Below are 22,924 nucleotides of genomic sequence, written 5' to 3' on the forward strand. Positions count from 1 at the left end.
CTATCTGTTCGTATCTACTCGTATCTGCTCTTATCTGCTCCTGTCTGCTCCTATCTGCTACTCTCTGCTCCCATCTGCTCCTGTCTGCTCCTATTTACTCCAGTCTGCTCCTATCTGCTCCTCTCTGCTCCTATCTACTCCCATCTGCTCCTATCTGCTCCTCTCTGCTCCTCTCTGCTCCTGTCTGCTACTCTGCCCCTATCTGCTCCTCTCTGCTCCTGTCTGCTCCTGTCTTTTGCTCCCAACTTCTCCCTCAGTCTCCTCACGCTTGGGTCGATAATTTTCTCTCTGGCTCTCCCCGTTTTTATCCCGATGTATTTATTTACCCACTTATACAGGGAATAAATCAAGGTCAGCACACAACGCCACACACGGCTATTAAGATTCATTGTAATGCAAATTCTCCTGTAGCGAGCACAATGCTCTGACAGGCGCTGACATGCTGGGCAACATGCAAACAGCCACAGCTTAACAAACACACACACACACACACACACACACACACACACACACACACACACACACACACACACACACACACACACACACACACACACACACATTTACCACTTTACACATTTTCTGAACAAAAGGAGAGAATCTGAACTAAACCGTCTTTTCTTTTTACAACATAACCTTTTTATCCCATCACAGTCCGTTTTGATCTCTACCCGGGAAAAGTTTTTCTCATCAGTATCGTCGCCTCGAGTATTTTTTTAATTATAAAGTAAATTTGTGTCGCAAAATTACGATATAAAATTCAGCTCTGGAAAAAAAAACGGTTCGGGCTGCAGATGGTCGTGCAGGTGTTCCGGCGTCAGTTACTACCTGTGACGCTCAGGGAACTTTTGATGAAGCTAGGAGATTTTTTTTTTTTTTTAAGTTTTACCTTTTAGTTTTTTTCTTTCCATCTGTTCGTCTGAATCAAAAGCGTCACGACAGATCAGGTCTTTTGAAATCAGGCCATTCCAAATTGTGTAACAGTCAATTTATAAGAATAAAACCTGCATTGGTGATTTTCTTAGCAGTGTTATATTAAATATCAGTGAAACCTGTTTTAGCCGGTTCAGACAGGATCTGAACGCCACCCGTCATCCTGTGTGTGTGTGTGTGTGTGTGCGTGTGTGTGTTCGAGGGGGGATAAAGCAAAGTATGAGTCGTTTATTCAAAGCCTTTATTTAAATGACTTGCTGAAGCTTGCTGTCAGTGCAGATAGCATGAATTAAAGCTACTAGTTGCTATTAACCATGTTTGCAGCAACATAATTCAACACTGTGTTTGCAGAGAATAGAACTGAGCTGCAGATGAGCATAAAGATAGAATTATGCAGCATTTATTATCATTGTTTTAAATTACGCTGGGGAAAAAAAAAAAAAAAACAGGAGAAAAATGTCCTTTATCTTAAGTTTGTCTTGTAACAGTTTGGAATCTGCATCTTTTTAATGATGATGATAGAATTAGATGTTTCCATGTTTAGGGTGTTTTAATGGTTTCTCCGCGGCTGAGGTGGAGTGAAAGGTTATCAAAGCTGGCCCTGACACACACCGCCTTCTCCCCGCCTTTTGCATATCCACCTGTGCGTTGATGAATTCATGTTGCATGTTGTTGCCACGGCCGCCTCAGACACCCTGCGTGCATGTCTGCGTGCGTTTTGCATTATCATAACCTTTGCATGTGCATACAAGCGTGTGTGTATGCGTGTGCAGAACTCCCGGCGAATCTGTCAGCGGCTTCAAAGCGCTCGCCGCCTCTCTACTTGATGAATGAGCTGTTCCGATGTTTATCGTGACCTGCTTTTCAACTCGTTCACACACACACGCAACCACACACACACACACACACACACACACACACACACACACACAAAAACATCAAGGGACGGAGGGATTAACGTGATAAAAAAAAGGAGAAAAGAATCAGTCTTGGATAAATATCGTAAATAGAAATAGTCTCTGGCTTCTGCAGCCGCCCTGACAGTAAAAAGAAAAAAAAAAACCACACATCATCGCCCCCGGTCTGTTTATATAGACGTACACATGAGCTAATGTGTGTGCATATGCACACGTTTTAGCATCTGCTCTGTGTTTTACATTATCAGCACTTCTGCAGGTGCACGCGTGGGTGTCTATGCAGTGTGATGCTGATTTTGAAGAGGTAAAAGTTGTTTTTTTTCAACGCTTTAAATGCTGCTGTGATGCAGATCAGTCAAAAAAAAAAAAAGAAAGCTCAGTTAACTCCACCGTCATGTTTTTGATCATCGATTAATCCGTCATTATAGATGGGAATAAAGCAGCCATAGAGATTAAGTTTTGAATCAAGTGAAGCATATAAGTCCTACTTCTGATATTATTTATAGCTTCAGACTTTAGACAGGGGGTCATTTGTATTTTCTTGTGTAACGTCTTTGCTGTATCACGAACTCAGATGTGGGTTAATCACCAGGAACCTCCCGCCGTCTGCAGAAAGCGGTCACAAAAGCCTTTTCACAAAGTCTCCATATGAAACAATTTTGTATAATTAACTTCCCTACAGCCTCCATACAAAGAACAGACTGTTTCCTTTTTTTAAAAAAGGCTGTAGCATTGTTCATAAGATGAAAACTGGAATATTTTTAATGTATATAAGTAGAGGATTAGGATTAGAAGAGGAGTCGATCAAAGGCAGACCATAATATTCCTTACCATGCTGTAGTTTCATGACCCCTTGCCGTGTGTATATGGTTGTGGAGGCTTGTAGTTATGTTGAATCTAAAAGAACAACCAAAGTCAGGAGAGGCGGAGACAAAACGGCGCCGAAACCTCCGATTGTTCTTCTGTCTGAGATCATTAAGGAGGTCGATGGTGATTTAAGGTATTAAAGTCGGTTGTAAACAATCTGTTTAACAGCGTGAGGCTTCAGGGTCACCTTTACACCGCAGATTCCCTTCCTGTTATGAATGAGAGGAGAAAAGTTCCCGTTTTAATCAAATGAGTCAAAAAAATATTCCTCCCAGGAGTAAATTTATGCGTACAGTGCGCCCTTGTTACTCATGGTTAATGCGTTCCGGGAACCAAACGCGTATAACGAATTCCGTGATATAGAGACGAACCATTTATTTTATTACAAGCAAACCTTGGTTTTTGAACGCTTTAGACATTGAACAAACGTGTTTGCGTCTTTCTTTTACATTTCTCTGATATGTTTCATTACTATACATTTTGATATATAAATGACATTATGAAATAACATATTATGTTGTAAAAAAGATATTTTTCTAGCGTCTTGGAACGGATTAAGACCATTTACATTATTTGTAATGGGAAAAATGTATTTGGAATTCTAACAAATCGCTATTCGAACAGCCTTCCGGAACGAATTGTGGTCGGAAATCGAGGTTTGCCTGTATTTTACGGTAATTTAAACATTTATGAACCCTCCCCATATTGATATTAAACCACCTTCTGTCGGTATTTCCTTTTCCTACACTCCGATAGACTGTTTAAAGTACTTTTGTGTCTAACGTGAGACTCACGGAACGAAGCGCACTTCTGGATGCCGTCAGCCAATAGAATGCTGGTACATTGTATATACGCTGTATTTTAATTTCAGAGCACAGAATGAAAGCCGTTTTCTTTATTTTCTTTCATTTCTATTTCCAATCCATGTGTCGGATCTTATTTACTCTATAGATGGTTTTTGCTGTAGAATGCTAAAAAACAACACGGTTTCGTTCTCAGGTGGTAAGTTAGCGATGGATCGGATACGTTTGCGACTTATCCGTAACCCTGGAGGCGGAAAGCATAAGAAAGTTGTGTCTCGGGCAATAATCCAGAATATATTCTCACTCGTCTTTTTTGTCATCAATTCACCCATGTCGCTTATCCAATTTCATGGTTCCTGCAAGAACCTTTGAAGTCTAAACATCTGACCATAAATTTAACAAGTAAATTTTTTAGAGAACACTGCACCCGTAAAGCAACAGCCGGCGTTCAGGCCGGAGTATAAATTACCCTGTGAGGACGAGCGAAGGAGCGCGTGCACGCAAATGTGAGGAATTTACCCCTGCCCCATTTAGCATAGCAGAAGCCTATTAACCGCATGGAAACAGAATATATTTATCACAGCCCCTTCCATTATTAATCAGCGCAGAGTTAAAAGTGAATATGTATCAGAGGAGCTGAATATGGTTGAAACACGGTCTGGATTCTGAGGGTCTCGCTGGGAGTATCAACAGTTCAGAGCCTTTTCAGCCCAAATCTGAGCAGAGAGAAGACCGTCTTTCATCTCCCCTGCTCCGGAGTCTCTGCAGTTACAAGCCCTGTAATTATACATAGATTTGAAGCAGGGAAAGGGGGGGATGGGAGAATTATGTCTTTAAATTAGTGCTTTGGAGGAGATGACACAGTTTTGCAGAAGTTGAAGCCATGCCGATGTACGAATCTCGCTGTACGGTTTCTATACCGTGTGTGGTTTGGCTGCACTCTCTCAATTTTATCATGTCTGAGCGATGATGGGAGTGCAGAGCTCTTTCCCTTTTCCCTCGCAAGCCGTCTGTTTACTCTACTTATTCTGTGTCTCACTATCTGCAGCCTGCGAGGCGGGATTCTATAAGCCGATGGCTGGCGATGGCCTGTGTGGTAAATGTCCTCAGCACAGCCACTCTGAGACCAGAGCTGCCCTTTCCTGCCCCTGCGACTCCGACTACTATCGAGCGACTGATGACCCGCCGGCAGCGCCATGTTCCCGTAAGCACAAACACAAGATCGCCTAATCCCATAGGCAAGAAATCACTCACGTGCACCCAACACGAATCACGTGTCGAAGACGTGTTTGCCTCAAAATCCCTTTTTCTCTTTTTAGAGACTATAATCAAAGTTGGGTTTGAACCAAGTCTTCCGTCTTTCTCTTGTCCAGGTCCTCCGTCTGCTCCGGTCAGCATCATCTCCTCCGTCAACGGGACCTCCGTGAACTTAGAATGGGATCGCCCGATGGACACCGGAGGTCGCAGCGACCTGCAGTATGGCGTGGTGTGTCTGAAATGCTCGGGGGAAGGAGGGCCATGCGAGAATTGCGATTCTTCCCCGGGAGGTGCGAGTGGAGGGAAGACCGGGGCTAGTATTGGGGCCGGTGGAGGAGGGATGGTGGAGCGATTGGGTTCCGTGGCGGTTCGATTCATCCCGCGTCAAACCGGGTTGACTGAGCCATGGGTGACGGTGCTCAACCTGGTGGCGCACACCAACTACTCTTTCCGCATCCTGGCCACGAATGCAGTGACGCCCCTGAGCAACGAGCCGTCGCCTTACGCCCTGGTCAACATCACAACCAACCAGGCAGGTAGGATTCTGAGCAGTGGAATACAGTTCCTCACAATGAAGGCTTCAGTGCGTGTCGCGGAACAAATATTTCCATTATAGAACTTAATCACCTGGAACTTAATGTGTGTCCCCTGTCCTTGGTTCTGTTTTTGTTTCTATGGTTCCTGGAATATCATTTCAGTGCTGCTCAGAAAAATAACTCACGATAATGAATCAAGTTTCATATACTCTCAAGGAGAATTAGTTTGTAGAGATAACATTACATCAGTCAAACAGGACGTGTTGCACTAAGAACTTCAATGAAGTGTGCTTATTATTCTGGATATATTTCCATTTTGAATCACAATGAACTATATTGTAGGTTCAGCATTGGTCTAGCAGTTCATCCTTAAGCATCTATACTGATCAGTCATTATATCCAGATGCTAAAGATTGTGTAGGTTCCCCTGTTACCCTAGAACAGCTCTTGACTCTTTGGCGTACGAATCCTGAAGTTGTGTTCTGGTATCTGGTGCCGAGTTGTTCCCGCCAGACCTTTTAAGTCCTGTAAACTGAGAGTCGGGGTACCTGTGAGTCGGACTTCTTTGGCTTTTCTTTGGGCTTTTCCCTTCAGGGGTCGCCACAGCCAATCACTTGCCTCCATCCAACCCTGTCTTCTGCATCCTCTTCTCTCACACCAACTACCTTCACTTTTCTCCACCCGTTCCATCCTGCCTGTACACACTTAAAACACTTAAAATTGGACCATTTCTGTTGAGGCAAGTGGAGTTTGCTGCTCTCTCTCTTTCTTGTTAAAAGCAATGTAGCTCAACCAGCAGTTCATAGCTCTCTCCTTGAAGTTAATTTAAGGATATAATAATTCAGCATTGAAACGTTTTTGTTCAAAAATTAATCTCATAATCAATCTTGTTTCCCTGGAAAAGTACTTCAAATATTTTCATAAGTGAGTTACTTTTTTTTAAAAAGTTTTTTTTATGAAAACAGCATTGCAGCCTGATCACATACAGTTTGCTGCCTTTAAATTACTCTTGACCCCGGTACCAGTCTCATTTACTGCTCTGCCACCCACCCACTGTGGGTGGGGCTCCTTCATTAATTTATTGATAGCGATGTTTAAAAGTCATTGCTGTATATGTAAACATGATAGAAGGTCATTATCTAGTCTATCCCATAACTGCAACCGTCAACTTAACAGCATTTAAGTCCGTCAGCGGCGTCATTCGTAAATGTTCTGAGTTCAAATCCAACCTTCATTTACTGCTATCAGACAAATGGCCTTTGGGCATCTTGGATGCAGCAGCATCATTTCAGTTTCAATCCAATTTTAGCCCTTCATCACATATCTGTCTGTTCATCGTTTGCTGTCTGACTTACTGTCAATTTAGCAAATAGCTCAAAAAATACCAATCTTTAAAAGAAATGTGCTGTCTCAGCATCATTTTGTGCTGATAATGAAATAAAGGTCGTCATTTCCAGGGACTAGCTGGAGTGGCTGCATCTGTCAGCAAACTATTCTCATCTAACCCGACCTTTTTTCATTCCGTAACAACTCTAAAAACAAGAAAATGAGCAGACTCTATCTAGACTCTGGAGACTATTATCCTTATCCAGCTTGGTGGTGATAGTTGGCACCAATTGGATCTCAGGTGCCTTCAGGTTAAAGTTAAAAGTTAGAACTTTTTGGTGCTGCCAGTAGCGAAGAACTCGCATTCCAGTAGACCAGAGAGTTGAAGTAGAAAATGTGAATCCAAAATAAAGTATTGGACAGACAAGAGTTCAGTGTGGTCATCATCGTACAGGAAGTGAACCACACCAACTTCAAATGGGGCCCACTTTGGTCACATATGGTACTTTACGCACTGCAAGCCAAAGACTACCAGGACCTTACAAAGTTTTCTTGTTTCTCCACATTGTAAAATGTTTGCCAAAGACAAAAAACAGGTTTGAATCCAGTATTTCCATCTTGCTCTACGTCTTTGTTGGAACAGTTGCTAAATCCAACACATATGCTTCGACAATGCTTGGCGCTGTTTCGGGAAATATTGGATCAGAACTTCAGCTTTGCCTCAGGCAACGTTTTATCTTCCCAGGCAATTATTGCGGAATTGTAAAAAATATGAAAAATAAGTTAAATCCCCTGGATTTTGTTGTGTTGTTCAATCCTCAAACCTGGATGACTTCTGTCAGACCTTTTTAACAGTCTGTCTGATCCAATGCAGCCGTCGAGACCATCGGTTCTTGAGACCATTGGTGCCATACATTTATAACATATCATTGATATCATCAATAAAGTCCTTATCTCTGCTGTCTGATGTGCAGCTCCGTCTGAAGTGTTAGCGATCCGGCAGGAGAATACCAGCCAGAACAGCGTGACCCTGCTGTGGCACGAACCCAACCAACCCAACGGAGTCATCCTGGAGTACGACATCAAATACTACGAGAAGGTATTCCACTAAACGCTTTACCGGTACCATAAAACAGCAGAAACCCAAACACTGCAGTCATTTTTTATGAAGTCACGTCAATGCATTCTATTTATTTTTCAACAACAACAAACATGAAGACATTGGGAGGAAGAGGAACGACAGTCTTTGCTTTACCTGCAGATCAGAAGCTCATTGTCTTCAAAGAGCTGCGACTCAGCCGAGCCAAGATATTGTGAATGCAAGAGGAGCGGCGGTTGGATAGACTTGGGATAACTTAATCCAAGAAAAAGATCCTGCTGGCAGCTCGGCTAATTGAAAGGAAATGGGGGTCGAGAGAGGGAGTGCGAGCGCGAGGATGAGACGGTGTAGATTCCAACTTAGCAAAAGTGACAGTGACAGCAAGCGGCTGGCGGGCGCGTGAGCCTCGCAACAAGCTAATTGCTGCAAGTGTGTGTGTGTCGCACGTTCTTGGTGTGTTTGGGCGAGTATGTCGAAGAGTGCTCGATGATAGGAATCAACTAATTGCAGGGTGGTGGTGGTGGTGGTGGGGGGGGCAGCCTGGGAACAGGCGGTCTCATTGCTGAACGGGCAGGAGCGCTGAAGGATTAGCTCGTCTCTAGCAGACGATGTCTTAATCTGGCCTCGCTCAGGGGTTTCAAGTGGACAAGTCAGCAGTGTGTTTGCTTGACGTTCCCGCGCTACCGTCACAAACGAGTCACGGCGAGGCCAGCAGCGTTTGCGAACCCGCGGAGGCCAATAATGAAGACGAACAACTTATTTCACCTGGCCCTTCTTCCCTTTCTACGGACACACGAGTGATTCAACAATCCCCCCCTTTCTTGGAGGCTCCTATTATTATTTTTTAAACTTATTGTTCCTCCATGCTGACAAAGTATCTTTGAATTAAGATCCAGCAGCAAGGCGAGGACGGCGATAACGCTAATGATTATGATTAGCTTAATTGTCAGTCGAGCGCAGAACGCATTCTTTCAGAACAATAAACGCGTCTTCATTTGAGCCAAAAAAAAGAAAACTTTTTGCACGAGGCAGAGGAGGTGTAATAAGTTGCAGAAATTTACGTTTTGAACAAATGATGCGTCATAGATGAAGCTATTATTCAAAGGGAAACATGAAAATAAGACAAACAGCCCTCAAAGCCTTCCTGTATTATTCTGGCTGATAGAAATACATCAAAAGATATCTGAGGTAATTACCTGTCAATTATATTTGACTGGCATTTATAATTTACGGTCTAGCATGATCTCCTGTACCTCCCCTATTCTTGTTGTTTCAGACTTCTGATTTGTATTCAAATAACTCCTAACAACCGTTTTTATTTATTTTATCAGCATCAGCAGGTGAATTCAGACGCTTATCAAACGTATATACATGAGAAACATCTTAGAAATATGGTTATGTCCAAGTTTCTTCCATACTAAAACAAACACGTATGCTAGTGAAGCTAATACATGATGAATAGAAGCTAAATAAACGATCAAATAGCCAAAAATAGATTTTCATTCTAAACAGGTGCGGGTGAGGCGCTCCGTTTTATAGGATTATATTAGATTATTACCGTTGAGCTAATGTTTTTTTTTTACATCAATTAGACATTTCTGGTCCTGGATGTTCTTCTGTGCTGCAGTTGGTTTCCAAACTATCCAGATAATTGATAAAAGAAGACGGGTAAGATATGCATCGCGACTGCCCCCCCTTTGGAGTCACACAAATCAATACTGCTGTTGTCAGCAGGTATTCAGATATTAATCCACTGGAGGGAAATGATGCTAATGCCTATAAATACTTGTGGGCACATCCCTCTCCCAACAGAAACTGGGTATCGATGCTTCCACAAAACTCCAGATTACCTCCATGTGACACAAGGCGGTGTCCGTGTAGGACTCTCAAAGGAGGCTCAATCACAATAAAACTCCCTTTTGGCATCAGGGATGGGATTTGTTAATCGCTGTTTATTTGGCTAACCCTAACCTGAGCTGCAAGCCCAAATAAATGCATTCTGTTATTCATTTTATTTTCATCCATAATCTTATGGGGCTGCAGTGCTTATAATGCATTTTTATCGAGAAATGCAGCGAGCTCATGAGCTGACAATCTCTTCTCAGGTCTTATTGTTCGTTGTGGACTTTTCTTTCACAGGATAATGAAGAGCACAGCTACTCGACGCTGAAGTCTAGAAACACCAGCGCCCGGGTGTCGGGGCTGAAGCCGGGCACCAAGTACATCTTTCAGGTGCGAGCCCGGACGTCGGCCGGCTGCGGACGCTTTAGCCAGAACGTGGAGATCCAGACGGGGAAAGCAGGTGTGTGTCGCTGAAAACCTCCATTCTGCAGTCCTACATAGTAACGCTTGTGTAGATTTGTTATCTAATACAGCAGCATGGAAACGGTCCGTTCTGTGAAGAGACAGAACAATGGTGCGGTCTTGGGTTTGGGTACCGGCCAGGTCAATAGTATTTCGTTAGACTATCACCCCAATGCCAGCTAAACCTCAACCCATCCCGACTTCAACCTGCCCAACGATGGGCAGGGTAGAGGTCGCCAGGAGTCTGCCCACCTGAGGCGAGTCAACACCGGCTTCTGTTATTTTAAAAAAGAAGGGGAGTTTTACGACAGCGTTTTTCCTTCCTAATAGGGCGTTTTGTCAGAGAAGACTCTCGACCCTCGAAGCCAAACCTCCCGCCTGTTCCATTGACTAACACTCTCCCTTCATTCTGCTGCTCACTGGGCCGCGACTCTCGATACTGATTCATTTGCAGCGTCTGAAAACAAGAGGAGTGCACAGATCCCAGCGGACAACACGCTGAGCGATCGATAAGTCCTCAACTTTATGAAAAACGTACCGCGGAGCCGTTTCCGTCCAGTTACCCCGACCGCGAACGCTGATGTCATCTCAGCCGTCAATGCGTTTAGTAGGTTAAAAGAACGCTTAAACACGGGGAATCTTTGAAGCTGCGAACGTCGTCTGTTTCGTGACAGTGTTTTGTGTGTGTATGTGTGTGTGTGTGTGTGTGTTTTCAGCTCCTCTGCGCTACAACACCATGAGCATCATCTGGATCTGCATCGCCCTCCTGACCGCCCTCGTCACCTTCCTGGCCATCGTCATCTGCAGGAAACGGCAAGGCTACACTTTACCACACTACCCATCGCTGCTGTGTGTGGAACACTTTCTTACACTACTACTACTATTGTGTGATGAGAAAATGATCAAAATCTGTTGTGATGATGTTGCCATGGTACGATCAAAAGCTACGGCGAGCCGCATTTCTTTTTGATTTTTTGAAGGAAAAAAAAAATTGTAATTACAAAAATGAGGAAGCATGCTTGAGTTTCAGAAGGAAATCGTAGGATGTTGAAACTTTCCAAATGCTGGAGTGTAAAAATAATACGCATGATATTTTTTATCATTATTAACGAGTAAAGAGGAACTTTGAAAGCTAATGATTTAACCTTATTTGGCTTATTTCCTAATTCATAATTTCCATTGTGGTTTTAATTACATCGATTCATGTCCACTACTTTGTGAGCCAAACGTTCAGACTTCCCATCATCCATCCCGTCCTCCCCCTTTGATGTCCTCAACTTACATCTCTCTACGACTGCAAAGAATAATTAATTTCGCCGCCCTTAATTAATTCATACTTCAATGGAAGTGAAGGTTTTAATACCCTTTGTGTTTGAGGAGGGGGAGAAAAAAAAATCATTAGAGGGTTTAAAAATGTTATCCAGGCAAAATTATGCAGTAATGACTGAAATGTCATCGCTATGTTTAAAGCTGCTGAAATGGATGATGGAAAATGAAGGTCCTCTACTTTGTCCTCTAACGGCGCCGAATGCTGTTGATGGGAACCCGGGTCCAGTTCAGGGTTCTGATGGTTCCATAGCATTTTAGATACGGCGCAAGTTTCACAACTTTCTTGACACGTTTATAACCGTTATTGAGTAAAATTAATTATTAAAATCAAACTTTTAACATCCTGACATCTTTCCTTGTTGCCCTTGGTAACCCAAGCAACAGGAAGATCCAGGTTGTCCGGATGAAACTTATAAATGTAACTAAATGTAATTTAAAATAAATGTAACTATCTTTAATGTTAAATAACTATGAATTTATTACTTATTCGAGTCACAAACGTTACAGTTACACAGAAAAAATATGTTTGTTTCTCTGTTATAACATAAATCCTTATAATTTGTCGGGTTATTAAACCCCCAGAACTCCATCAATCAAGGATCAAACTATCAGTGAATAAAGAAAAATAACATCATAATTAAGATGGGCTGAATTATTGCATTGTGGGAAATGTAGTTTTTGTCAAAGCACACTTTTGACCTGTATTTTAGATACTTTGACTTTTTATGCTCTCTGCGGGCCACATAAAATGATGTGTGGGGGGGCCACATTCGGCCCCCGGGCCTTGAGTTTGACACAGGCGGTCTAGAATGTTATTTCCTGTTATTTCTTGTTATTTGGTTTATATCATATGAGCTGTGTTTAGAGTGTGATAGCTCAGACTTTTGGCGATTCATCCCACCGTATGTTTATGTGTGTGCATGTATGCGTGTGTGTGTGTGTGTGTGTGTGTGTGTGTGTGTGTGTGTGTGTGTGTGTGTGTGTGTGTGTGTAGACACTGCGGCTACAGTAAAGCCTTCCAGGACTCTGACGAAGAGAAGATGCATTACCAGAACGGCCACGGTATGTTTGTCCCATTGCTCAATTATTACCAGTAATAGATTAGATCACATTCCTCAGAGGGGGGTGGGGTGGGCGGGGGTCGCATTTTCATCCCGGTGTAATAAAGTTCATCCTCGGAGCAAACAATTGTCACGGTGCTCTGAGTGATTACCGGAGCAAACGGGCCATATTGTCTGCATTATTTATCCCTCCCCCTCTTTCCATCCGTGAGTCGTTCTTTTCCTTACACCACGTTTCCCCCCCCCCCCCCCACACACACACACACTCCGGCGACACGGGGGTGGGGGGGGGCTCAGATGTGATGTTCTCTCCTTCTCCGATATGTGACCAAATGCTAATGTTGTTTATCTCAGTGTCATTCCCGGACGCAAGGTTCTATATCGACCCGCACACATACGAGGACCCCTGCCAGGCGGTCCACGAGTTTGCCCGAGAAATTGAAGCTTCCAGGATCAAAATAGAGAAAATCATTGGTTCAGGTAAAATCCATGAACTTATGCGCACTCACACACACACACACACACACACACACACACATAGATGGTGGGAATCATTGACTGAGCTAACTTAAAATCACTGGCCGGTGTAAAGGCTGTGGTGTGCAGCAGAGAGGAGGAGGGCACAGTGGAATCAGAGCGTCGCCTTTGACTGTCAGTCAAAGCGGCGCGGACGGCCGATGAATACTAAAAATCTGTGTGTGCTGAACGCTACAACGTGTTAGACGAGTGTCCTGTACAACCACAGGTGACAAATAACAGCCATCACACAAAGTCATAGTTAATATAATAGAGGTTAATGGATAATTAAGGGTTTTTTGTAGCTGAGCACATTAACAACTATCACCAATAAGACAGAAAGAACTCGAGATGCGAGTTTAATTCATTTTATGATTGATGCTCATAAGTCAAACAAATTTTCCTCTTTAAAATCCGTTAAAATGTTAAAAAAAAAAAAAAAATGCTACAAATCACCTAAATTCTGGAAAATGAAACATTTTTATCAACTAATAGAAATGTAGACTTTACTTGTGTATAATTAATTATATCTTTTGTCACATAAACAATGAAAAAGAATGAAAAGAAACACAAAAGTCACGAGAACACACGGGTCACGTCTGTATTCCACCAACGACAACGAGATCCGGTCTCACTGATGTTGTATCCCTCCGCCAACACGTGGTAAAGAACGAGATACAGTCTCACTGATGTACGCATCCACCGACTAGAACACGACTCTTATCTTAAATTTTACTCATATATCAAACCAAAATATGGACAAAGCCACAACTCGTATCTCAAATATCTTGTGTGTGGAGCAGCTGGTATCTCAGGATATTACTGTGATCACATGACTAATATTACACCTGTAACAGGTGGTCGATAGTAGAGCTTCATTGGCGTTGGAAGTGAACGCTAACACGGTACAAAGACGAATGTTTCCTGTTGGTTGGTGTCCAGGGGAGTTCGGAGAGGTGTGTTACGGTCGGATGAGACTCCCCGGGAAGAGGGACATCCCGGTGGCCCTGAAGACCCTGAAGGCGGGGTACACCGACAAGCAGAAGAGGGACTTCCTGGCCGAGGCGTCCATCATGGCCCAGTTCGACCATCCCAACGTCATCCGCCTGGAGGGAGTGGTTACTCACAGTACGGTGACGCTAAGCTACATCTTAGCATGAAGCAGTTCTCGCCTCAAAGATGTGGTTCGGGACTGAAACGTTGTTAGCGTGGAACAAAAATGTTCATGCCTGCCAGAGGCTTCAGGCGTAATTCCACATGGACTTCCTGTTTTAGAGATGTTCGTTAACTTCATCCCATCATTTTTCGCAATTGGCGGAAGCCAGCTAATGGCTGAGGTGGGCTCAAGTAGCGTTCTTCAAGTAGCTCCACGCTCGTGAAGAGACGGGATAACATTTAGGAAAATGGCCCAAATAGCAGGGAGCTCAGATCCCTCGAGACGATTACAACACGGAGGGGTTTTTTTTTTTTTTTTTTTTTAGCAAAATAGCAAAGTTTTTACAGGTCTGCTCACCTCTTTTCAGACATATTCCAGCATTTAAATACCTTCAAACTCATTTACCACTTACCCTTAAAGCTAAACCCTTTATGGTTCGCCGAGAATGTTTCTGAACGAGCGTTTTTATAAAGGTTCCGGGTTCAAATCTCGACCTTTCGAGGTGTTCTGCTGTGTCCGTCTTTGGTGCTAATAGCGGCATCTGTGTAGAGTTTTTACGCCAACGACTCAAGCCTGTGTTTCAGAAGCTAGAGGAGCTCTTAATATGAGACGATGGAACTCCACGGCCCATTAGACCCCACAGAGTGGAGAAAAATGACTTTCAAAAGATAATAACTAGAGTTTGTTTGTTTTCGACTCCTTTATGGCGCCGTCTCATCACCGTTTGGGCTTCATTTGAATGCTTTGTGTGCAAAAAGGTTTTCTTCGTATGCAGTGTGAGCTTCTAGTGACCACACACCACATGTAGATATGAAGGTTTGTATTTTAAAGAGTCTTAAAACTCCTGTTTGCCTCCTCTGAAGGCAAACCGGCGATGATCATCACAGAGTACATGGAGAACGGCTCTCTGGATTCCTTCCTCAGGGTTGGTATTTAAGCTTCTGCTTGTATTTCAGTGTTTTCAATGAAAAATATTCTCATTTCTGACTCATTTTAGGTGAAAGAATCTTGAATCTATTATTTTTAGGTATATCTGAAGTGAAAAAAATTTATTTTTAAAAAAAAATATTGCACAGGGATTTTAAGCTATTTTATTTCTAAAAGACCTATTTTGAGACTATTTTCTGAATTCTAGTACAATATAACTCCTTTAGACTTTTTCAGACTTTTTCTTTACTTATTCCAAAGTAATAACGCCTCATATTTATTTGTTTTTTTTGATTGTAAATGTTCTGAAATAGAACTTCTACCGTTGAACATTGAATCCCTCTCATAGAAACTTTTAACAAACATGTTTATCTTTGACATTGTCAAACATCGCATGTATGACGAGGCTTTGTCTAATTACCTGAAAGCAAATCCCTGTCGTGAATGATCCTCTTATCGTTTCTCTCCTCTATATCTTGATTAAAATCTCTCCTCGTCTTTTCTACGGCGTCGCCATCATATTTTACAATCTGCCCTTAACGAATTTGCGCAAATTATCACTATTTTTTAATTTTTTGCCTCCCTGCAGAGACACGACGGCCAGTTCACCATCATCCAGCTGGTGGGGTTGCTGCGCGGCATCGCGGCCGGGATGACCTACCTGTCCGACCTGGGCTACATCCACCGAGACCTCGCCGCCCGCAACATCCTGGTCAACAGCAACCTGGTGTGTAAGGTGTCCGACTTCGGCCTGTCTCGAGTGCTGGAGGACGACCCCGACGCTGCATACACCACCAGTGTGAGTTTTCACATCGAGGCAAGCATTGATGCAGCGCACACACACACACACACACACACACACGCACACACACACACACAAACAGGAAAGCAGGCGATGTCGTAATCATTCAGTTTAGGATGAGAGAACCAGTACAACCAATTTAGAATGAAAAGGAATGTTTGTCTTTTGAAGTGCAAGCAGATATTAAACCTGCTGCATGATGGGAATGGAGGTGTGAGGTGTCCGCGGAACAGCAATCAGATTAGAGGCGGTAATCTGATTACACGCTGCATGAATCAGAGACTTTCTGAGGGGGAACGATCGTGCCTGATGATTTTTACAGAACCTACATTATCATTACGGCACATGGCAAAATTAGTGGGAGATAATGGCTGGAGATTAATGCGCTTCACATCAGTGCCTGGAATGGTGTTAATGTGATGAATAAACCTGCATCATCTGCAAAACCTGCAAAGCGAAGTTGCTCTGAAGAACACGGGAGGATTTCGGGTCCAAGCCCGAATTTCGGGTCGGGTCAGGCTCGGACTCGGGCTTAAGATCGTACCTCTAATAGCACACGCTTTGTGGTGGTTGGTCTCTTATTTTGAAAAGATTTTGCACCATTTCCTGTAAACACACGTCAATTGTGCACAAAAAAAAATCAATCAATTGCAACAATTCACAATGACTTTGACATTTTTATGATGGTCTCAGTATGAGGTTCTGTGGTCGGTTGTTGTTTCCGTGGGAACCAATCTGGGCCCCCAGGAGTGAATTTGGGGGTCGTTTAAGGATGGGTCTACTTTTCCACAGGGAAGGATTTTTTCTAGTTTAAGGACTGAAGTGTCGTTTGTCAACCGAGGTGTCAGTTTTACATCAACAATTTTGTAAGTAGTTCACAGACTTGCCAACATTTGCAGGTCTATTCTCGTCTTGTCCTCCTCACGCGCCGACGCCGACGCCGTTACTCGTTTAATCACTAATTTTTATGCTGTTAGTGCTGAAAAGTGCTTCGTTTTGCATTTTGGGATGTATTTTACTAGCCTGTTTCCATGACGTTACCTTGTTCCAGAGGGTAGTCGTCCTTCGTGTGCGTCCTTTTAGCCATCAGATAGACAGAAACAACCAAAAGTTGTGAAGGTCTGTTTGTGATGTTTATTCTAAGGACCTCCAGGTTTGAATTTAGATTGAATTTTATAACAGTTGAATTATTCACTTAAAACATTTTACTTGTCGTCAAAATTCGAACCCAGCGCCGCCTCTTTCATTCTGTCCAACGCTAGTTTACTGAATTACTCTGCAGGGAGGAAATCAGTCATTTATTAGGGACTATTTTCAGCGGTGGATTAATACACTCTTCATGCTCTGGTGAGTATTTGGGGAAGCAGGACGGTGATATTTTTATCATGAGTGCTACAGAATAAACTACAGTGTGTGCGATGGTGGTAATGATGAAACATGTCCCCCGGCGCGGCGGCGGCGGCGGCGCTCGCTGATGTGCTTTTAACAGCTTCTGGAGCTTTACGGCGCCGACGGAGACGATATATCAGCCCCGAGGAGGACACGCAGCGCCTCTTGTCATTTTGGTCGTATAGCATGGAGCTTGTTCAACCTTTTAAACTGTCTGACGCGCGGTCGTAAACTTCTCAATGATTCCCCCGCAGGGTGGGAAAATCCCGATCCGCTGGACCGCCCCCGAGGCCATCGCCTACAGGAAGTTCTCCTCCTCCAGCGATGTGTGGAGCTACGGGGTGGTCATGTGGGAAGTGACATCGTACGGAGAGCGGCCGTACTGGAACCTCACCAACAGAGACGTGAGCGTTACGTCATTAGTGTGACAAAAGAACATCGTCCTCGAGCAAAGTAGAACCTCCAGATACGAGTCAAACAGTTCCCCATTTAAAATAACTGAAACCATTTCAGTTTGTGACAGCCTTGCAAATAAACCCCATATCCCTAAATTATAAAAGAAAAACACTTTTCTGGATCAACCAATAGACACACAGATATTATCTGTGTATTATTAATTATTAATAAGTTATATTTATGACGTAAACAATCATAAAGAATGAAAAGAAACGCAAAAGTCACCAGAACGAGATCCGGTCTCACTGATGTCGTACCATTCCCGAACACATGGTAAAGAACGAGATACGGTCTCACTGATGCTGTATCCATCCGCCAACACATGGTAAAGAACGAGATACGGTCTCACTGATGTAGCCATCTGCTTACACGTGGTAAAGAATGAGATATAGTCTCACTGATGTCGTAGCCATCCGCCAACACGTGGTAAAGAACGAGATACGGTCTCACTGATGTAGCCATCCGCTTACATGCGGTAAAGCACGAGATCCAGTCTCACTGATGTCGTATCCATCCGCCAACACGTGGTAAAGAACGAGATATAGTCTCACTGATGTCGTATTCATCCGCCAATACATGGTAAAGAACGAGATACGGTCTCACTGATGTAGCCATCTGCTTACACGTGGTAAAGAATGAGATATAGTCTCACTGATGTCGTAGCCATCCGCCAACACGTGGTAAAGAACGAGATACGGTCTCACTGATGTAGCCATCCGCTTACATGCGGTAAAGCACGAGATCCAGTCTCACTGATGTCGTATCCATCCGCCAACACGTGGTAAAGAACGAGATATAGTCTCACTGATGTCGTATTCATCCGCCAATACATGGTAAAGAACGAGATACGGTCTCACTGATGTATCCATCCGCCTACACGTGGTAAAGAACGAGATATGGTCTCCACTGATGTATCCATCCGCCAGCTAGCGGTGGTGTCCTGAAACACGACTCGTGTCTCGAGGTTCTCCAGTAGATCCGTATTTTGAATACACCTCCATTAAAATCCTTTTACGTTGTTTTCGTCATCCGATCGAATTTATCGTCCGATTGTTTTTCTTCCATGTGTCTCTTCTTTGCTCGCTGTTTTTTACCATCATGTTTTTCTTCTCCTCCCGTCTCTGCGCAGGTGATCAAATCCGTGGAGGAGGGCTACAGGCTTCCTGCCCCCATGGGCTGCCCCGCTGCTCTCCACACCCTCATGCTGGACTGCTGGCAGAAGGATCGCAACGAGAGGCCTCGCTTCTGCCAGATAGTCACCGTTCTCGATAAGCTAATCCGCAACCCGGAGAACCTGAAGTCTATGGACAGCCTCTGCAGGTGAGGGGGGGGGGGTGTATTTGCGACGCACGCTGAGCCGTCTTGATTTAATTTGGCGCGACAGCTCGCCACCAGTTAATCAAATATTGGTTGGTGTGATTACCGGATTAAGCTCCCGGACAATTGGTTGGTGGGCTGCTCGGCTACTTCCTGTTCGGACGCGGCGAGATAAAGTCGAGTCCTGGAGTTTCCCTCAAAAAGTTCTCCGACGGAGCGGTCGTGTTCGCTTTCCAATCATCCGGGCGCTGATAGATGCTCGGCGCGTTAACTAAAAGCACCGGCTGCGATATTGACATTGATCCTTGTAAATCTGGGATCGGTTGGGGTGTGTGTGTGTGTGTGTGTGTGTGGGAGGGGGGGATGCCCGCGGCTTTGAAGAGCCGGACTTGCGTAAATTGCTCCGCTCACACACGGGCAGCGTCCTACAGAAGCGGCGGCGCGTGGAGGAACGAAGGTAGAGGGTGTATTAATCTACCCAAAGCAGCCATCCTGCAACCGCAGCAGTCGCCTCCTCTCTATCATTTTAACTGCTATTGATTTTCTGCCTCGGCTGCTCCCTCATTTCAAAGCCGCCCCCGTTCCCCCGCTCCCCCGGTCGCCCTGCCTATTTCTCATTGTTGGGAGTCGCGTCTACGCTTTTTTTCCCGTCCACCTCCACCCAACTTATCTTTTTGTCTTCTTATCCATCATCCCTCTTCTATCCCTCTTTGTCTCCACCCGTCTATCTCTCTCCGGTCTGCAGTTTAAGCAGCCCCCAGCTGATGGACAGAGCCGTCCCGGACTTCAGCAGCTGTAACTCAGTCAACGATTGGCTGGACACCATAAAGATGAGCCGATACAAGGAGCACTTCGCAGTGGGGGGGTACCACACCCTGGGACACGTCATAGGCATGAACCAAGGGTGAGCGATGGGAGTCCGTCGGGGGGTCAGGAGGTGCGGCTTCTGCGTTACGAGATCGTTCAAGTTGTGCGTAAAGGTTTTAAAAGAGTAAAAATGAGTTTGAATGATGCGCAGCTTCATCTCTGTTAATTAGCAGCTCTGCAGTTACTTTAATGAGAATCACCCATTGAGCTCAGGCACAAACACAATAAACCCTCCTTAATAGTTTTATATCAGAGCCCGCAGTCAGGAGGGGAGGGGATGTCTGTTTCAATCAGGTCCTTTACGACCATCATCGTCCCTGTAATGAGGGACCGGATGAGTTTGAGGTAACTTCAGATGAAAACTGACATCCAATCACAGCCTGGATCTTCAAACGCTATCAAATAACGAACAAAATAAGAGTCGTTGGGAGCGGATTCCGATCCCTGATTGACGTGAAATCCAATGCTGTCGGAGATCCGTTCGTTCACGCGTTGCGAAAAGTAGCTGAAAATAGACGGGTTGTGTGCTTAAACATTGAATTCAAGTGAAATCTATGATGCATGTAAACCTTGTTGGTTCCTGAAGGCTGTTCGAATAGCGATTTGTTCGAATTCCAAATACATTTTTTCTCATTACAAATAATGAAAAATGTCTTAATTCATTCCAAGATGCTAGAAAACGACCTTTTTTCAACATTATATGTTATTTCATGATGTCCTGTATGTATCGTTGACATATCAACGAAATGTAAAAGAAAGAAGCAAACATGAGAAAGAAGAAAGAAAAACATGGACGTAATCAGGTTAGCCTAAGGTACGAGTTACCGTCGTCTTTTGGACAGAAGTTTACGGTACCGTAACTCGTAACAATGGCCATGGAACGCAAATTAAGTGAAAAATTATGGAATACAGTAAACTCAAATAAAAATCACATTACCGAGACATTTTCGACTTTTCTCGCCTTTTCCAAATTTTGTTCGACTTCTAAGACAAAAAAATTCCGAATTCTTTGGTCGAATTCCGATTTGTTCGATGTCTAAAGCGTTCAAAAACCAAGGTTTGCTTGTATATGTATATGTATATATGTGTGCGTTGCAGGGACATCCAAAGGTTGGGGGTCACGCTGATGGGCCACCAGAAAAAGATAATGACCAGCGTCCAGCTGATGAGGGCGCAGGTCCTCAACAAGAGCGTGCCTTCGGTGCACGTATAACTCCGACGACGACGACGAGGTTTTTCCTTTCTGCTGAAATCCACTGAAGCCCGAAAAAGAGACTCCACGGAATTGAAAAATCTGATTTAAAGGGGGGGACATTTCGTGGGAACTTTTTACGAGACTTTCCCCCCCCCCTCAAGAAATTGAAGAACAAAAATGCTTTGGAGCAAAAGAAAAAACATGATTTCTTCGGGACAAGTCCAAACTTTAATCTCTTTTCTTATCTGAATGCATTTTTTTGTTTGTTTTTTGTTTAAATGTCTTGATATAAAAATGAAAAGACTGCCTTAATTACGACAAATGATTTTAATTTTTAAAGAGAAGATAATTTATCGATCATGAATTTATCAGAGAAATATGATTTTTACTGAACCGGGCGATAGCTAAAGATGAGGGCGGACTTCCAGGATGTCGGCGCTCCTGAAGAAACGGCTCCGGGAAAAAAAAAAAAAAAACGAAGTTCCGGAACGAGGCTGGAGTCAGGAAGAGTGGAGGAACGTGAGATAGGGCTCACCCGAGTTGCCAGATCCTCTCCAGAGTGGAGAAGACCTATTTCACCCCAGGCTATTAAAACCAACAAAAGGCACATTTCTCCACCGTCCAACCGTGATGAATGACCCCAGGAGAGCCCGGCAGCCCTCCGCCCAGCTCCACGCTGCGTAGCGCACAACTACTGTATGTGGACGATGTGTTTGTTTCAGTTACAGTGCACTTTATTCTACAATCTCTGTGTGGAAGGCTTCGCAGTTTGAACTCCTTACATGATTTCTTACAGGAAAAAAACGCTCAGCTGAAAAAATTCCCATCAGTGTGAGAGCAATAAATTTTAAATTCTCATTAGAAATAATATCGGTTGTTTGAAAATGTTGAATTTCTTGTGCAATTTGGAAAACATTTCAAATCTGGGTTTTTTTTTTTTAATATTAAATGTGATGAGCTGGTGAATAATATCACCAAAAAAAAAAAGTTAAAATTATTTTAGCAAGTTTGCATATTTTTGAATTTGATAATTATATTATATTTTAAATGTGTTTTCTTAAGTATTACAATGATGCTTCCTGCCAAAATTATTTCCTCTGCTTTCTGAGTACAAAAATGTTTTCATACGTCTTTGAAAAAGAAAATCCCATGTATTGAAAATATATTTGAAATATACGACATTCAGACTCGAAAATCAGTTAATATTTGTTTTGTTTTTTTTGTTTTTTGGGTTTTTTTTCGCGGAGCTGGCATGAATGTTAACTGGCTGCACTCTGCTCTGGCTTCTGCTGCGTTATCCAGTGTTTAAGCTAAGGGTATAACGGGAGAATGTTAATTAGATTTTTTTTTTTTTAAGTCATTTTAAGCTGCATATATTAATTAAAAAAGGAGTTAAATGGATCTGTGAGAAAAAATATGTATTAAAGAAGGCAAAAATATATATCTCCGGTAATTGCTCAAGGACTCCTAACGTGTCTGCCGGTGTTGGCTATACAGGGATAGACAGTTAATTTAAATTTAAATTTATTCTTAAGGATAAACTGCCAAATTTACTAATGTTTGTGTATTTTAAATGTCTATAAAAGTTCCGATAAGTAAGAATTGTTAGTATATTAACTAAAATGGAGCTTGCAACCCAAAATTTAAAATCTGTTTATTAACCGGAGTTTATTTTACAGGGAGGGGGCATGTTTGTTCTCTTAGCATTTACAAACGTTCATCTTAAAGAGAATTAATATTATCTGGTGCAATAACATTACAAAATCTGGACTCAACGGCTGTGTGAATGCTGGGAATACGGTTCTGATGAGCTCCACAGACTGTAAAATAAAGTGTTACTTCTGGTTTAACGGGTTTACACTGTTTT

General features: G+C 43.2%; 1 protein-coding gene across 1 annotated transcript in view; it reads left to right on the forward strand.

The window, feature by feature from the left end:
* epha8 (eph receptor A8) overlaps window positions 1–21,982 on the forward strand; it is a 60,638-nt gene extending 38,656 nt beyond the window's left edge. Inside the window, exons 7-20 of the mRNA XM_068315337.1 lie at window positions 4,569–4,724; window positions 4,894–5,313; window positions 7,614–7,738; window positions 9,878–10,040; window positions 10,759–10,927; window positions 12,366–12,433; window positions 12,787–12,912; window positions 13,891–14,076; window positions 14,968–15,029; window positions 15,621–15,830; window positions 17,477–17,626; window positions 18,808–18,998; window positions 19,741–19,899; window positions 20,961–21,982. Coding sequence (XP_068171438.1) covers window positions 4,569–4,724; window positions 4,894–5,313; window positions 7,614–7,738; window positions 9,878–10,040; window positions 10,759–10,927; window positions 12,366–12,433; window positions 12,787–12,912; window positions 13,891–14,076; window positions 14,968–15,029; window positions 15,621–15,830; window positions 17,477–17,626; window positions 18,808–18,998; window positions 19,741–19,899; window positions 20,961–21,075 — 2,300 coding nt within the window. The 3' untranslated portion in view covers window positions 21,076–21,982. The remainder of the gene's footprint in view (window positions 1–4,568; window positions 4,725–4,893; window positions 5,314–7,613; window positions 7,739–9,877; window positions 10,041–10,758; window positions 10,928–12,365; window positions 12,434–12,786; window positions 12,913–13,890; window positions 14,077–14,967; window positions 15,030–15,620; window positions 15,831–17,476; window positions 17,627–18,807; window positions 18,999–19,740; window positions 19,900–20,960) is intronic.
* The last annotated feature ends 942 nt before the right edge of the window (window positions 21,983–22,924 follow it).

This window comes from Antennarius striatus, chromosome 5 (genome assembly GCF_040054535.1).
Source record: "Antennarius striatus isolate MH-2024 chromosome 5, ASM4005453v1, whole genome shotgun sequence".
Taxonomy (NCBI): domain Eukaryota; kingdom Metazoa; phylum Chordata; class Actinopteri; order Lophiiformes; family Antennariidae; genus Antennarius; species Antennarius striatus.